General features: G+C 38.2%; 1 protein-coding gene across 1 annotated transcript in view; it reads left to right on the forward strand.

Moving 5' to 3' along the window:
• The window catches only part of LOC108256479 (contactin-associated protein-like 2), a 121,900-nt gene that overhangs the window by 51,645 nt on the left and 52,374 nt on the right, over nucleotides 1-17,881 (forward strand). The window contains exons 4-8 of the mRNA XM_047150219.2: nucleotides 3,449-3,596; nucleotides 7,103-7,306; nucleotides 7,801-7,985; nucleotides 9,355-9,498; nucleotides 10,365-10,623. Coding sequence (XP_047006175.1) covers nucleotides 3,449-3,596; nucleotides 7,103-7,306; nucleotides 7,801-7,985; nucleotides 9,355-9,498; nucleotides 10,365-10,623 — 940 coding nt within the window. The remainder of the gene's footprint in view (nucleotides 1-3,448; nucleotides 3,597-7,102; nucleotides 7,307-7,800; nucleotides 7,986-9,354; nucleotides 9,499-10,364; nucleotides 10,624-17,881) is intronic.

The raw sequence follows: 17,881 nt of genomic DNA on the forward strand, positions 1-17,881 counted from the left end.
TTTAGCAAAGATATGTATGTATGTATGTATGTATGTATGTATGTATGTACAAATGTATGTCTGTGTGTATTTGTGCATGAGAATACACTTTAATATAAGACAACACGCATGTCTTATATTACAGAAGCTTTTGTGCCAGGCTATAGGTGTTATCTCCACCCACCTGATTTCTGAAACGTAGCCAACTGTCTATCTGAAAAGACAGAACATGATAACTGGCCGAGAATTTTTTTCTCCACCCTTTCTCTTTAAACGGGTCACTGAGCAGCAGATCCCGACTTTGACAGTTCAGAGACCTGGAGAAAGCTCTACGTGCACACCGGTGCAAAAACCTGCCATCATTGACGATGGAATATTCTCATTATTCATCCACGGTAGATAAATTACAGCGAATAAATTGAGAGTTCATAAAAAGCTATGCAGTTCGAGACGGTTCAAAGAAGTCATACAGTTCAATTTTGGGAGCGTTTGAAATTCAGGGTTCGTCAATTGGATTTCTGAAACTTGTGCTCGGTTGGCAGGTATTAAATCAGTTCAGGACAGATTTCTCGAGTATCCCACGCTAACTCTAAAGTGGGAAGTAGTGAGTCCTTTACTTTCTAAGACTGATCCGAAGCACTGTCTTATCTTTCTACTTTTTCTAAAATATCTAAATATTTTCTAAAATATCTAAATATTAGATAAAAATCATCAGTTATCTTCATTGCACTGCAGTGTTAAGTAGGTCTGTGAGACAAAAGGTTGATGATGAGAGATGTTATTGATATTGTTTATATATTACATCCCAGTGCTGTTGAATTCCTGATTCTGATTGGTCAGAAGGTGTTGATTAATGCATTAATGAGATTTGACCATTTCCATTCTTTCCTCATTGGGAAATTGTTGCGGTATAAAAGGAATAAAAGATTTCAGAATGTTTTGTTCTTGGAAAAGAATCGACATCAGGTTGGTACCAGAAACTCTGCTTCAAGTATGTAGACATTACACAACCGCGTCATAGGTTACGTTCCATTCATTACGTACCTACAGTAATTCCACACCTCGTCTATAACCACTGTGTTTAATAGTGTGAAGCATTAAAGCATTAAGATTTTCATCAAAAGTTTCCTGTCATGTTTTCATGAATAGACATTTCCACATCAAAAAAGTAGGATTTCTTTATTGAAACATCTGGATTTTCTCTTCTATCTAGTCATTTTCCTGTCTTTTTGTGATGTAAAAAAAAATGAAACCAAGATAAATCATTTTATGTGAAATTACAACATATAGAAATTAAGTGAAAAACAATAAGAAACATTTTAGGGGAAAAAATAGGAAAAAATGAAAAACGTTACAATAACCCGGTTGTGTAAGTGTGCACACCCTTTTATAACTGGAGATGTGGCTATGTTCAGAATGAACCAATCGCATTCAATTTCATGAATTTTCAAAAGTAATTATCATACAGCTGTCAATAATGGAATGATTCTGATTTATCCCAAATAAAGATCAGCTGATTCTGTAGGATGTTCTTCACATCTGCTTTGTTTCTTCCAACTGATGAACCCATGGTCTGCAAAGAACTGATAAAACATGTATGGTATCTCACTCATTTTAAGGTATTGATCAGGAGAGGAGTATAAAAGAAGTTCCAAACCATTAGATGTACCATGGAACACAACGTGAAGGTCATCATCGATAGATATAAAGAAAATGGGGTACCACAGTGACATCACCAAGAACAGGACATCCCTTTAAAATTTTTAAAAGGACAAGGTAAAAACTTACCAGGGAGGCTTCCAAGAGACCTACAACAACATTAAAAGGAGATGCAGGAATGTCTGACAAGTACAGATTACTCCGTGCATGTGGCAAAACGGATTCATGGTCTGATTAGATTCATTCCAAAAGGTATGATAATTCCATATACATTGTTATATGCAGTATAGATCATAGTTCTGATTTAGTATCACTGTACACGGACTTGTTGTGTAATTAAGTCTCCACTCTCAAGTTTTTGGTTCGTCTGTCCTCCTGTCTCTCCGATATCTCAAGAACGAATGGTTGACTGTTTGTAGGATTAATATGGAATTATCATTTTAACCAGCAGAAGAAATGGTAAAATTTTGGAATGGATCCAAACCGGGTCAAGGTCACAGCAAGGTCAAATGTCTGAAATCGTTTTTCTTCAATAGCTTCCTTTCTGTTTGTCATACAAATATGTTACTTAGACCTTAATGGTCAAAGACCCGTTATGATCGCTGTCTACGATTTTTGCTACTGGTTCATCTGTCCATCCATTTATCAGCGTATCTTTGGATTCTCATAGTGCGATATCTCAACAATGAGTAGTTGAATGTTTGTAGGATTTATATGGAATTATCATTATAACCAACTGATTAGATTTTGGAATTGATCCGATACAGGGTCAAGGTCACAGCAATTTCGAACGTCTGAAATTGTTTTCCTTCAGTAGCTTCCTTCACATTTGAAGTATATTTTAAAGGTAGTTCTGGCATACAAATTAGTAACAAGAAGGACTCATCTTGGTCACAGAGACATCCCCATCAACACAGTTAGATTCATGTTCGACTTGTTTGTCTTCTATAGATAGTTCTGATCATTCTTAATGAGAACCTTAACCTCCAAAGAAGCTTCTCAAGCTACTTTCATAGGTAGAGTTACATGACAGGAAAGCATCAAAGAAACTCAACTAGGATATGGATATTTCTGGGTTTGGATCTTGAGCTCTAGTGAGCCTTACTAGTGGGTGGAGAAGTGCAACTGTTGCATGTGCAAATTGGTCTCTAAATAATCTGATCAAATGCTGATCAGATTTCTTGGGTCTCTGATGGATATGCTAAACTGCCACATGTTTTCTCAGAGCAATCAAGTATTTTCAACTGAATAAATTATTTGAAGCTGTAAAGCTCTGAAGTAGTGCTTATAAACAAAAGTCCTTATTTTTCTCAGGTGGTCTGAATGCAGCTTGACTTTTTTATTGGTGCTCTGTTTGGCCTCATGAGAAAATAAGCTGTGGTCACCTTCATTATAACTAAGGAACCCAGTAAATATGTTACTTGTGATAGTAACAATCAGCTTACTGCCTAAACCCAGGCTATATTATCTCCCTTCAGCCACTTTAAATTAAAAAGGTACTTGATTAAACCAGGCAGCAGAGTCTCAGTGTGGCTTGATTTGTAGCCAACTAATTAATACACTCCCTGACTGTTTAAGGTCCAGAGCTTGAGCCGGTATTAACTGCACCAAAATGAATTCATCCTGCCCTTTTGTCTAAAACCTTTTGACTGAAAGCTGTCGGAGGCAGGAATACACTTGGGTACTGACAGATACAAGCAATGTTTTCAATGCAAGATGTCCTGATGTGTTTCCTCAATGTTTGGAAAAGAATAGTTCTTACAGTATGTTGTGATAAACCCAAAGACCCTTTTTGGCTCTTTATTTGCAGGCATTTACAGGAAACTCGAACACAGAAAGTGTGGTGCGTTACGACCTTCAGCATGTCATCGTGGCCCGATTTCTACGCTTCATCCCTCTGGACTGGAGCGAAGAAGGTCGGATAGGCCTGAGGATAGAGATCTATGGCTGCTTGTACTGTAAGTTCACACACACACATGCACTCAAAACAAACTCGCAGACTTTACACCGTATATTTCTTATTTCCATGTATATCCACCGTGACACCCAAGGAATAGACACAGCACTTATCTTTAAGGTTTAAAGCATTAAGGTTTACTATCTGTATCAAAAATGTGATGCCATTCCATCAAGAAGCCTTGAATGTGTAAATAATTGTACTGCTTATACACAAATGAAGCGCAGACACGCCTAAATATAAGGTAAAACTACCTGAGGTCAAAGTTCACACAACCCTGAATACAGTGCTGTATTATTAGAGCAAGTTACATTACAACATCTCTGTGTAGGGTTTGTGTATTTTTTAGCCTTTGAAGTTAGAGATAGACCACAGTTCTCGAAGGAGATAAGTAGGAGACCCTGCCAAACAAAGAAGAAACATCAGGATAAACACTTTCTCACTTTAATCATTACGGGAAATGTGCAGTTCCTGGAAAATTAAAAGATTGAGCCTCAAAATCATGTAACATTATGCTTCAATGAAACATTGTTACAGGAACATATGCTACTATCCCATCCCTGTGTTTCAGAGAGTATGGGCGGATGATACGACATGCGGAAGGAGAGTATGGACTAGCATGGCAAGCAGTCCTATTATTAATAATACCATAATTACCTAATCCATACTTAACTAAACATTTATTTTATGCCAGATTGAGAAACCCATTGCAAGGGTAAGGGAAAAGATTAGCCTTGCTGTGCTTGTAAGAAACAGATGGTATAATCCTGGGCATATTGCATGTTTCTGTAGTCCGGACCTTGAGCTGTTGGCTTTTTAAAAGCATCGACTCTGTGACTTGGCAAGCATCCTGGCTGCAATGTCAGATGCACAAACCCTAGGCTTGAGATCAATGCCTCTGATGTTGAGACTGGTTACCTCATTAGTAGTACAGGCTAATAAAGCCTTGCCCATGAAGTCATGCTGCATACAGATATAATATCAAATATAAATGAGCTGGTATGCTAAATATATGATACACTGGTAAGTTGTATCTCCAATAGAATGGCAGATTTGCTCTGGGAACTTGAGGAAATAGTGCCTGCAGCAGGTGATGCAGTGAGTACACTGGTCCCGTAAACAGGACTATAAACTATGGAAGTCATAGCAAAAAGTTGATGTACTGGTAGTGCTAACACAGGATTGTTGGTTGGCATATATGCAACGGTCAGAGTATTGAGGAAAATCGAATGTGATGCAACCAAAGCTGTTGGTCTAGCCACTTTTTACCACTTCAAGGTATGCCTTTAGGGGTTCTCCCTCTAAAAAGAGAAATATTAATAACTGATCCCTCCTAGCAAGGCACTGTGTGTGTGTGTGTGTGTGTGTGTGTGTGTGTGTGTGTGTGTGTGTGTGTGTGTGTGTGTGTGTGTGTGTGTGTGTGTGTGTGTGTGTAAATCTGACAGTAAAAGGAAGATGTGAAAAAAGAGGCCTGGCATCAGCATATGAATGTCCTCAAAGTGAAAGCTGTATGACTAGTAAGGGTGCGCAATATACCAGTACTACAGTAGTATCGTGATACTAACACTTCAAAATACCACCGATGTCACTGTGTTTTTTAAACGGTAATATTGTCAATACGGTAGTACCGTAAGTAATGTTGTATGTGCAGCAGTTAATGCTATTTTCGCTAAAAAGACACATCTCACTGCTTTTACAGAACACATAAAGGTTTGTGACACTTCATTTAACCTAAATTCTTTCCCTTAATCTTGAAAGATTTCCTGTTTGCTACCAAGCGAGCTAATGTTATGCTAACTGCCGTATATCAATAATAAAATTAGCCGTGTTTGTTAGTAAGCGAGCTCACGTTATGCCAACCGCCATGTGTAAATACTAAAATCAGGGTTCGTACAAGTTGCTTGAAGTTGGCTTTTTGAAATTGAAGTTCTGGAAAACCTTGAAAATACTAAAAAAGTACTTAAAAAGTCCTTAAAAGAATGTCATTATGAAGCATCTGTACAAACCCTATAAAATTAGCCATGTTTGCTAGTAAGCGAGCTAAGATTCCCAATTTTATGATATTTTAGCTCATATAGTTCATGATTTTAGAGGTAATTTCCAAATTCATTTATTCCTAATGTAGTGTTCATTCTTCGTACTCTGAGGACAATTTACATTCGCATGATTTCATCGCTCTAGGGAACAATAGATGAAATATTTGGCACGTTGAATTAGTTGCTTCGCAGTTGTATGATTGTTCTTGAGTGTTTTCAGAAGCCAGTTATTCATTCTCATTAATGAAATATTCATAGGAAATTTTGATTTGTTGGTTTTCATTTACATCTATGTATTTTCTGTAAATTTGGCTCATTTTGTAGACTTGAATTACGAATGAACACAATATTGCGTGGTATCGTGATATTACTTGGAATTGGGATACTTAAGCTGGTATAGTATTGTAAGATATGTTCATGGTATCATGAGTACCCTAGTGGCTAATACTGCAACATTTCCAGGAAGCCCTATACGGGTTGCATGTACTGGTGTCCCATGGGTTCAGAGGGGTGGTGGGGCTTGAGTTGGTGTGCAAAATCATATGCCATGTCATGGCAGTTGTACAAGATCTGGAAGTGGGTAGAAACACACATCCTGTCTTGGAGAGATATTTTTCGTCCTGAAACAGATGTGCAAATCTATATCCAGGGCTTGGCAAATCCACAAGAAATAGTGGTTGAGTTAATTTGGAAGGCTTATGGCTGAGCGAAAATCGATCTGTTTGTGGACAGACAACTCACTGTGGCTCATGAACAGGGCTTTAAGGCCTTAAAGACACGGGACAGAGGCTTTAAGCCAAGATATGTTGGTGCTCAATTGGCCAAATCTATGGATATACAGCCAGTGTTGCTGATAGTCCCATTCTGGCCAAACAGACCATGGTTCCTTCTGCTGTTGACAGTACTAATGAGCATTCTGTTCCCACTAGCTATCCTAACTGAACCGGTTGCTGTGGCACAGAAGACCACATGGTTTAAAACTGTGGGTCTACCTCCTGGAATGTTTGCAAAGGGACTCTTGTTGCATGGCAGTAAAGGCAGTTTTTGTTAAAAAAAAAAAAAAAAGTGTGAAACCTTTGGCAGACCTGCCTTTTTTTTACACCATGAATAACATTTTCGAGATTTTGCAGAGTTGACAAGCATGTCTTTCTGGGTCTACTCTAAAAATTCATGTGGCAGCATTGTCTATGCAATAGGGAACGGTTGATTGATTGCTGCTAGGAGCACATAAACAAGACAAGGTACAGAATGTCTGCGACAATCACGTAAAATAATGATCCCCCAGTGGGATTCAGATTTGTTGCTAAGCAGTTTGAGCAACTTGCCATATGAAAATGCAGATATAAAGCATATTTCTTTTTTACTGACCAGACAAGTAAGCAATTCTCTCTCTCTCTCTCTCTCTCTCTCTCTCTCTCTCTCTCTCTCTCTCTCTCTCTCTGTGTCTCTGTCTCTCACCCCGGTTCCTCAGGGGCCGACGTGATTAACTTTGATGGGCAGGGTGTGATCTCCTACCGTTTCAAGATGAAGAAGATGAAGATCCTGAAGGATGTGATAGCGCTGAAGTTTAAGACGGGTGAGAGTGATGGAGTGATCCTGCATGGCGAAGGTCAGCAGGGTGATTACATCACGCTGGAGCTCAGGAGAGGAAGACTGCTTCTCCAGATAAACCTGGGTAGGGTAGGAGCTTTTACTCATCATCAAAGAAATGATCTATAGATCTGTCACTCATAATGGTGTAAGAGGAGATATTTGAGGAAAAGGGAAAGATGTCTATGTATGTTGGAGAGAAGAGGTGTGAGTAGGCTGTATGGCTGGTTTATTGTTGCCACTGACCATGTACTTTCCGTGACCTCATATTATACATGTTCATTCTGTTATATAAAATGTCTGTGACATTTTAACACACATTCCGTACTGTGTTCAGTATTCATCATAAACATTACTTCCTAATGGTATATGCCATACTTGCACACCTTGTGAGGTCTGAAATAGGGATATTTTCTGAATATAAATCTAAGCTGGGACATTTTAGGCACGGTTTCTTGTAGTATAGGTGCATTTATACTGTAAGGGCTTTAAGGACCTGTGGACATTGCAGCCTGGAGAAACAGATTGTTATATAGCCGCATCATGTAAATGCTGCATCTTGGTATTGTTATGAAACAGGCAGCAACCATTACGGCTCCATCCTGGGTCACACGTCGGTGAGCAGCGGCAGCCTGCTGGACGATCATCACTGGCACTCGGTGGTGATCGAGCGCCACAGGAGAAACGTCAACTTCACCCTGGATCAGCACACGCAGCACTTTCGCACCAACGGAGAGTTTGACCATCTCGACCTCGATTATGAGGCAAGGGTTAATGTCTTTTCATTACCATGATATATAGGTTATATTAGATTTCGAATTTGATGCAGGATAGAGGAGATGAATTATTCAGAGGTTTGCCATTTAAACCAGGATTACATACTATGAAAACAACCCTCCTACACTATCCCCCTCCTTCTGCTCTTAACCTCCTCGAAATAAATTGATTCCACTGAAAGACCTCTGACATGAGGTCAGGACATTCAGATCCTCACGTTTAAGTGAAGTCTGCACTACAGTGTGTTGTGCAATACATTAATGCATATTTACAATGGGTACCGTGGTATAGAAAATCGATTTTTTTAGTTATTAAATATGTGAGCAATGATTTTGAATGCTCACACTGTCCATTGAGCAGAGCTCTCTGATGCTCTTAGCATCCAGGAATAACATTGATGGATCCTAATGCAGTCCAATTAAAGGCAAGATCTAAATAATGAAGTAGAAAAAATGCTCAATCTGTGATGTTGAACTGGTGGCTTTTGTGTTACAGCAGATATGTTCTGTGGTCCAAGTTGAAACTTTATATAATATAACGTATAACACAGCTCTGTTGAATAATCGATTCGGATTGGTTGGAGGGTGTTGATCGATGTTCGATGCCAGTAGCTCTGACAGTAGTTCCAACTGCAACTTATATAAAGCACACATGTTTTTGGTTTTATAGTAACGACTTAGACAGGAATTTTTTTTTTTTTTTTTTTTTTTGGGGGGGGGGGGGGGGGGGGGGGGTGTAACAGTCAGAGTTACACAGTGTAACACAGTGTAACAGTCAGAGATTTCCGACATGGGAAAGTCTTCAGGATGGTTTACTTTTGCTTTTTTTTTGTGTGTGTATATTTACAAGGGAGAAAAAAGAGAGGCTGGTGAGAGAATTATGGTGTTGTTGTTGTCGTTGTTGTTTCTTTTTTGCTGCTTTAACATGATATCAGTGATATCAGTCACTCACTTGGCTCATGGATGTTCCACAAGATTAAATGCAACTATAGATGGATAAAAAGTAAGATCGGTTGCTTTTTAATTAATGTAATTGTAATTATTGGCAAACTGCTATGGTATAATAGGAGTCAAACACTTCCGGCCATGCTTTATAGGAACAGTGGTACCAATTGTTGATTATTTTCCTATAACAGCACACCCCAACATTCTTCTTGATAATTGAATAACTGTAAATGCAAGGCTATGAGCTAGGTGATAACCGTAACTGCAAATGCCATGCTACGAGCTAGGTGATAATTTTAACTGTAAATTCAACGCTACGAGCTAGGTGCTATTACTCTCACGCACACACATATGCTAAAAAAAATCAGTCTTATTCACACATCTTCTAGTAAGTCTTATTTCCACTTTGCAGCTGAGTTTTGGAGGGATGCCATACTCAGGCAAACTCATTTCAGGAGGCAGGAGAAATTTCAAAGGCTGCATGGAGAGCATCAACTATAACGGAGAAAACATCACCGACCTGGCCAGAAGAAAGAAAGTGGACACGTCTAGCTTTGTGAGTTCCATTTATAAATTCTTCTGCACTATTATTTTTTTATTATCCCATAATGTGATAATATGCTTATGTATCATATGTTGTATCATTGGCATTTCGACTATAACGTATATTCTTAGTATGAAGAAACTATTTTACATTTATACAGGTGGAACAGATTTATTAAATAAATAAAGTCATTCCTATGAATTATTTATTCAAAATTGTCAAACTGGCAACCCTTTTCCAAAGGCAGTTAGACTAATTATTCATGTTTCATTAATATTCATCACAAAAACACAAACAGTTGATCTCCAGATTATTTTATGAATTTGAATAATTTATAGTTCAATATTTATTTCATTTGCCATTTTGTCATTACATCTCGGTATCTTAAAAGGCGCTGAAGATCCTACGTGTAACACTGTAACCTTTGTTCCACGTGAGAGCTCCCACAGCACGATGAACTTGTATAATAGAGCCATTTTGTAATATATATATATATATATAAACATTTGCTCTTTCAAATGATTTAACCTCTGTACTCAAGTCTTGTTTGAATATGCAATACAAACACTGTATTTGCTCAATAGAGATACTGTATTTTACCCCATGTGACTCTCATTTAAACTCTTTTCTGACTGGTTCTGCCCTCAAGCTCGTCTGTACAGTCTACAGCAAAACAAAATGTGGTTATACTTTAATATCTGCAGTTTTTCCATTACAAAGAATACACGAGGGAAGTTTAGTTTGATTGTTTGATGCTATACTGAATGAACAATACATTGCTTAAGCAATTCCTCCATTCTCATTTAGATACCTTGTGAAATGACTTTTAGTATTGAAACCGTAAGGATTATTTTCTCATTTTCTGCTCCACTTTGTAGCGTAATTTGACATTCTCCTGTGTGGAATCTCACACCTTCCCGGTTTCCTTCAACGCCACGAGTTTCCTGCAGCTGCCAGGTCGAATGGAGCACAGCATGGTGTCTGTGAGCTTCCAGTTTCGCACGTGGAACCCCAATGGCCTGCTCCTGTTCAGCGCGCTGGCTGACGGCATGCTGGAGCTCACGCTGAAAGACGGCAAAGTCATGGCGCACATCATTATCACGCAGCAGAAGAACTCACGTGTAGACACGGTGTCAGGTACAGACGACTTCATGTGCATTCGGGGGGCTTGTAGGCTGCTCTTTAATATACACATCGTTGCATATCCTTTTTTTTTGGCGGGGGGACGTACTGTACTCAGGAAAAGTAGTGAGGAACTTGGTCTATATGCAAACTGGTTGAAACTCCTCATGAAGCTGATTGAGAAATGCTGAGAGTGTGCAACGGTGTATCAGGAATACTGTTAAGAATACTTTTGATTTGTTTAACATTTATGGAAGGAGTCTCCAGTGTCAATGCCGCTCAGAGATAACACTCAGAGGTAAAGCTCTAATCTTAGGCTTTCTGACATGGGAAAGTCTTCAAGGCAAGTGATTTGTGCTTTGTGGTTTGTCGGTAACGTGACAAGCTACTTTATTTGTCTCATTAACTTAAAAAAAATAAAGGCTAGTGAGAGAATGACTATTTATAGCAATTTTAACACAAGTGAGAACTTCATGGACGTTCCGCAATATTAAACATATATTAACATAAAACAACTGTAAATGGATAAAAAAAAATAATAAAAAATTATGTGTCCTTCATTAATAAATTTAAATGTTCTTAAAAATAAATTTAAATCCACTTTGTATTGGATCACATCACACCACCACATCAGTGATTATTTTCCTAAAACAGCACTATCTGTCACGTTTTATTCCTTATTAGTTTCCCTTATGCTTTGTTGTCCTTGTGCAGTGTGTACATGGTTGTAGCAGGGTTAGTTCCACGGCAATTAAAAAAAATTCAATTCGTTTAAATTTCGTTTTTCTGGCATCGTGATAGTGTATGTCAATGTAATATACTCATTACATTAGTCTATTTTCAGGAAATTACAAACATATTTGGCAGCAGGCTTGTCAATATAGTATTACCAGCATTCTTCATATAATTTGTTTGCTTGCTTTTCATCACCTTTTAGCAAAATTAATAGGTGTTGATGGCATTCAGTTCCAAGTACTGACATTCCACTGAAATCTGGTGAAATCTGGTCCTATAAAATATTGATAATGAAACATGACAGGTTGATGAATCAAATGATTATGAGCAATACTATTGGGGGAGGGGGGAGGGGTGTTGAAAGTTGTTACAGTTAGTGGGTTTTGTTTTTGCCTTAATACACTTGGCTATGTTTATTCTGCGTGTTATTCTGCCAGTCTGGTTGTGGTGCGTTCAAGGTCGGTGAGGTTTCCGGGGAAGCGATGAAGTGAAACATATATTAGTTTACCCAGGGCTCCATCACATATTGATTCAGTGGTATAACTGAAACCGTTTCCACCTTTAATAAATGGAGCCCCCTGGCCTTTGGCGAGACTTTGTTCCTTGATGGTAAATATTTGGTTCTCTGAAAATCTGAGATGCCTCACAGCCCAGGTCATTTCCTAAACCTAAAGAATCACTATACAGGGAAAAAATTTTTATCAAATTTAGGTAGCGTAGCCTGGAGCAACCTTCTAATAATTCTCAGGTTTGATCCGCACGTTTGTGCATAAAGTTCAATATGTAGACTAGGTCTCTTGTGTTTTTGCTGCTGAACTTACATGAAATTATATATTTTAAATTGGACAAAATGGCACAATTGGTTTTGGTTACGCTCCTTTTCAGGTATTTATGTGTTCGAGGCTGGTGATGTCTCCAGAGCAGCAGTGGAGAGTGATGCGTATTAGTTTACCCAGTGCTCTATAACATATTGACTCATTTGTATAGCTGAAACCATTTCCCTTCTTTATTAAACGAAGCCCTGTAGCTTTTGGCTTTATGCTTTGGTGTTTGATACTTGGATACACGTACCTGCAGAAAGTTGAATGTGTAAACTAGTCCCCTTGTGCTTTTATTCTGATGAGGTGACATTTTGAACGCACAAAAATGGCCTCATTTGGTTGAATCTTTAAGTCCCAGCTTGGTGGAGGTCAAATCGAATAAGAATATGAGTAAGAACCTCAAGCTAAATCAGTAATAAAGTCAGTCTTGTTATCTATCTATAGTTTCTCTTTTGCATGTAACTTAACCAGAAATTTCTAGCATTTTAAACTTTCTGTTTTAAAGAAACCAATTTTGGTCAAAACCCATTTTTTTGACCAAATTTATATTTATATATTTTAGAATAAAGCTATAGGCCTTCACACGAAACTGCCCACTGGTTTAAATCTGATTCAAAATTAAGCTGATTTTGCTACTTTTATATATATATATATAACGGAATTTAAGATATTTATTTAAAAAAAGTGATCTGCATCAATACGAGTAAAGACTCGAACATAACTGTGTCAACACAATTATGTATACAGCGTCACTTGCTAACTGACTGCTTTCACTCCACTTTTTCACCTTTGCTAGCTCACTGCTGTTTCATTAAGAGTTTGGCGGGCTGACTGTTAACAAGCTTGCACATCTTCTTTCACCAGTGATCCCATTTCGGTGCCTCTCACTCAGACAAGTCTCGGTGGAACCTGGTTTCAAAACACATTAACACCTTAAACTCTCCCCATTTCGTTTGATAAGGTTCTGAATGTAGATCAGATCAACATCTGGGAATAACAGTTTTTCAACAATTTTGAGGTTTTGATAACAGATTACATTTACTAGTATGCGCTTTAAAAATCTTTAAAGAACGATGTACCTGAATGAAGGTGGAGGATGATAATCTGAAATAGATTAATCTGAAATGTCTATAATGCATTACACTGCAATAACAATGTGTTTTTTCTATATCCAATGGTATAATAAAAGAACATTTCTGGTTGTAAGATTTTTCTTAGATGCTTTCTCTTGGTTTGTAAATAATACCGTAACTCGCCAAAGACTTGTTAGCGTGCCCTCTGGGTCACAGCGTCACGTTATCATAGATTTGCACCCTTAATACACACCAATCATTATATATATCTTTTTTTTTTGTGAGAACAAATTGTTTCAGTAAATCAGCAGCAGGAGTTTATTGCAACATTTTCCAGTGCTGAGGATATATAAAATTACTCGGTGTATTCCACTTCCTGCCTTTGTAGTGTGTGTGTCATCATTTGCATCATTACCCAGAGGCTCAGTGGTTCCTTTGTGTTCCTTTAACACATAGGAACACTATGCAGCCTAGTTGCATTTCTCTTCGGTGTGCAAAAAGGAAATGGAATCACAAATTGAATTGTTTTTTATTGTGCTTGTGGCCTCAGAAGAGCCTTTAACGGTGGCTTTATAGTGCCTTGTCTACATGCTTTCGGAGCAGATTACACAGGAATCGTTTCTGATCGGCATACTAGATGCGGATAGAATGAAGCGGAAAGAGATCTAACTTCAGGTGTTCTCTCTGACTGAACATGCCTGATTCACTGCCTTGGGTCATAGAGAACAAAATCCATGCAGTGATTTACGAACAGATAAATCATAAAGCCTTGAATAAAGGCCGTTCGGTTTGACAAAAAGTAACATGTGTTTATGATGGGCTTCAAAGGCAGATTTGTATTTTTCCATTCCGGTTTCTGATAGAGTAAAAACCAGCAATCATAAAACTCTACATCTATTAAAACAATACACCAGTGACTCTTGAAGTCTCAGTAAAATTCTTTATATGAGAGTGCTGTTAAATTCTCAGTTCTGATTGGTCAGCAGCTCTGACAGTAGTTTTCCCTACAAAGCAAGTAAATCGCATGCTTATATTAATGCTCTTGATAGTTTCGAAATTGTTTCTATAGTAACAAATCATTCACAGTGGACACTCAGCATAACCTAAGCCTAATTGTAAATAGATTAAAATATGTTATTCAACAAAGAAAAAAAATTAATCATGGATCTTGTGAAGAATTCTATAAGGACAAGTTTATTTATAGAAGGAATCTCCAGTCAGTGTTTTGTAATGGTCAGTACGTTGTCCACCATGGGAACTTCTGGGGTCTGTTCCAGAAAGCAGCCTTGTAAGTTGAAATCCATCCGTCAGTCCATCAATTTTCTGTGCTGCTCATCCTACATATAAACACTGGGAACCTGGAGCCTATCCCAGGGTACTCGGGGCACAAGACGGGGGACACCCTGGACAGGGTGCCTTTCTATCACAGGGCACAATCTCACACTCACTCACACACACCATGGACAATTTAGAGATGCCAATTGCATTTCTGTAACGCATGTCTTTGAACTAGGGAGGAAACCGGAGTACCAGGAGGAAACCCCCAAAACATGGGGAGAACATGCAAACTCTGCTCACACAGGGCGGAGGCGGGAATCGAGCCCCCAATCCCAGAGGTGTGAGGCAAACGTGAAAACCTCTAGAGCTGTCGGACGTTGCTAGAGCTGAATTCTGTAAAATTTTGCCAATGAAATACTTTGATATCTCTACTTACATGAAAACTTGAAAAAGATCGCTAGATCGCACCAGTGGGGCCTCATAGAAATTCTAGAACGTTATTGTTTTAAAATTAATTTTACCCTGTAAGTCAGGCGTGTCAACGTTTGAACTAGGATTTACATAAAAATTAGAAATATTAATAAATTAAGTCAATTATACAGAACACACTTAGACACATATCTGTTGATATGCCGTGTATGTCGTGTAATATCGGAAAAGGACTAGAAACTACATTTCCCTTCAGCCACTGCACCATGTCACATCTCATTCACTTGTTTCACGTTTAGCTCATTAGCACTGGTGTGTGTATATAGTCACAGCACTGCACTGTGGTCTTTTGTTATTTGCTCTGTCCCCATGTATCACGTTATGCTCATCTTTGATCCACGCAAGTCTCATGTTGTGCTTTGTTTGATACGTTATGAAATCTTTCGCTGCGATTCTGCATCTGCATCCGCCTCTAAATTCGGAATTGTGATGGTGTCGCTCCATACGCTGATAAAACCAAAGACTATTTCAAATGGATACTTTTTTAGATAGAGGACATAGTCTTTTGGCTGAGTAAGATAATACAGAAGAGCCTAGCATGAAAAAAACAAAAATTTGATGACTATCTTTGACACACCCTACACAAGGGGGGGGTTCCTAAGTGGTCCCCCATTAACAATGGATTTAACCTGTGACATTTCCATACTGTATACATTGTATATTTCTCTTGTGTTGAAGTGTGTGCTGCAAGTTTCACTAGTCTGCATTCCACAATTGTATTGTGTTGTACAATGGACTGTTCTTTTTTTTCTAATCCATGGGTGAATGGATTTCATGATAATGAAAACAACTTGAGGTGCAGCTCTACATTTCCCCCGATTCTTCATTTTACTGAATGAAATTACAGTGTGTGGTGCAATATTGCTGTTTTTTTTTGTTGGTTTGTTTATTTTTTCTTCTCTTTTATATGTGCGTGGTTACTAAATCTACCCCATACGCTCAATATCATAATATCACATTGCAGTCTCATAACCTGTGCTGTTCGCTCTATGTGTGTGTATTATCATTCATTTCCTGTGAAATAGGCTCACAGTGTTGACGCGCGAGATCTTTTCTTTGTTGTTGTTGTTTTTTTTTTTTGTTTTTGTTTTCTTTACCATCCCAGAGAGTAGACTCCAAAGATTGTGTCCAGAAAAATGGGACACAAAGCATAGAGTTAGTGAGATGGATAGATGGATGGATGGATGGATGGATGGATGGATGGAGAGACTGAATATTGTGTATCCTTACCAACATCAGACACATTTCTCAACTATAATTGTGTGTCAGGTGTTGTGAACTGGACTGTGTCCTGTGTAGAGAGAGAGAGAGAGAGAGAGAGAGAGAGAGAGAGAGAGGGGAAAACCGAAGGCAATTACTCAACCTTCTGTTAGGTGATGGCAAAATGGTCACCGGGGAGCTTTAGTCAGTTAATGTTCTTTCATCATTTCTTAGCATTAATAGTAAAAAAACAAAAACAAATCGAAGATGTCCCATGCTGGTTGTTATTGTATTCTGGTGGCTCAGGTGTAAATAACACTAATAAATGTTTGCCATTTGCCATCAAATGAGCTTTGAATCCTTTCAGCACTCGGTTATGATTGAGATTCAAAAGGCATCTTGTAATTTGCTGCTTATCAACCCATTGACCTGCCTGATGGAGTCATGAGAGTGAGCCGAGCGTGTTTCTCTCGTAAAGCTCCACGTCAGCGCACTTAACAAAGCATTATCCTTGAATAACACCAAATTAATCTCTAATTATATATTTAGAAACTCAATGCGGTTCTCTTAATGTGGAAACGTCTTCATGAAATGAGATAAAGTAAACATGTTTCGTTAGGGGGTTGGGAATAAAGAAGAAAAACCAACCAACCAAACATTTCTATTGTAACAACATACATAATCCGGATTAGATTTTGAGAACTGCATTTATTGGTCTGCTTCATATCGGTAGCACTTAAAGAACAGCATTTTAACATACCTTTGATGGAGGGACCTATTTGTTGGATTTAAATTTTACAACGCTAATATAGTCATGAATCGGTATCGACTTACAGAATGAAAGTTTGTCAAGTCATTATGTGGCTTTCTAGGACTGTATTCATACCAGATGAAATGGTGAGAATGAAACAGCAGTCCACTCTCATATCTGAAGAGTGAAACAGGATACATCCGTAGATAGATGTGATGAGATCACATGACAATACGAAAGCTAGAGTGTGACGCAGTCTGAACATTGCTTTAACCATCCTGAATCAGTGGAATTATTTTTCCAATAACAGCTCTTTTTTTTATAATAATTACCAGTGCTATTTTTAGTTAATTAAAAAACGTTGTCATACTTTTATCCGTTTATATTGATAATGATAATGAGTTTTTATTGATCATGTATACATTGAGCACAGTGAAATTCTTATTCTTATTCTCTTCGCATATAACAGCATGTTAGGAATTTCCAATCAATAACCCAGAGCCTGGCAGTGCTGGGCCTTGAAACCCCGACCTTCTGATCAGTAACCCAGAGCCTGGCAGTGCTGGGGTTTGAACCCCCTGTCCTTCCAAATAAAATGCAGCTTGTCATGTTTCTAAGAAGCCAGAAAACATAAATACTACTCTGTCCTGTTCACTTTCCCAGGGAGGAAATCCACTGCAGACACTAGAAACTCCTTCCATTAATGTTAAATAATGATCTAATTAGAGAAAACTTCACCATATGATGAATTACCACCACATTTTAAAATTGGAATTTGATGATCTGGAGCATCTGCCATTTAAACCCCAATGAATGAATGGTTATGAAATTAAAATCAACACACCTGACCAAACAGATTTTAGAGAATTTAAGAGTGGTGTGGTATAAAGCAACATGAACTTGTGAAATAACCATCTTTTCTTTCA

This window comes from Ictalurus punctatus, chromosome 23 (genome assembly GCF_001660625.3).
Source record: "Ictalurus punctatus breed USDA103 chromosome 23, Coco_2.0, whole genome shotgun sequence".
Classification (NCBI taxonomy): Eukaryota; Metazoa; Chordata; class Actinopteri; order Siluriformes; family Ictaluridae; genus Ictalurus; species Ictalurus punctatus.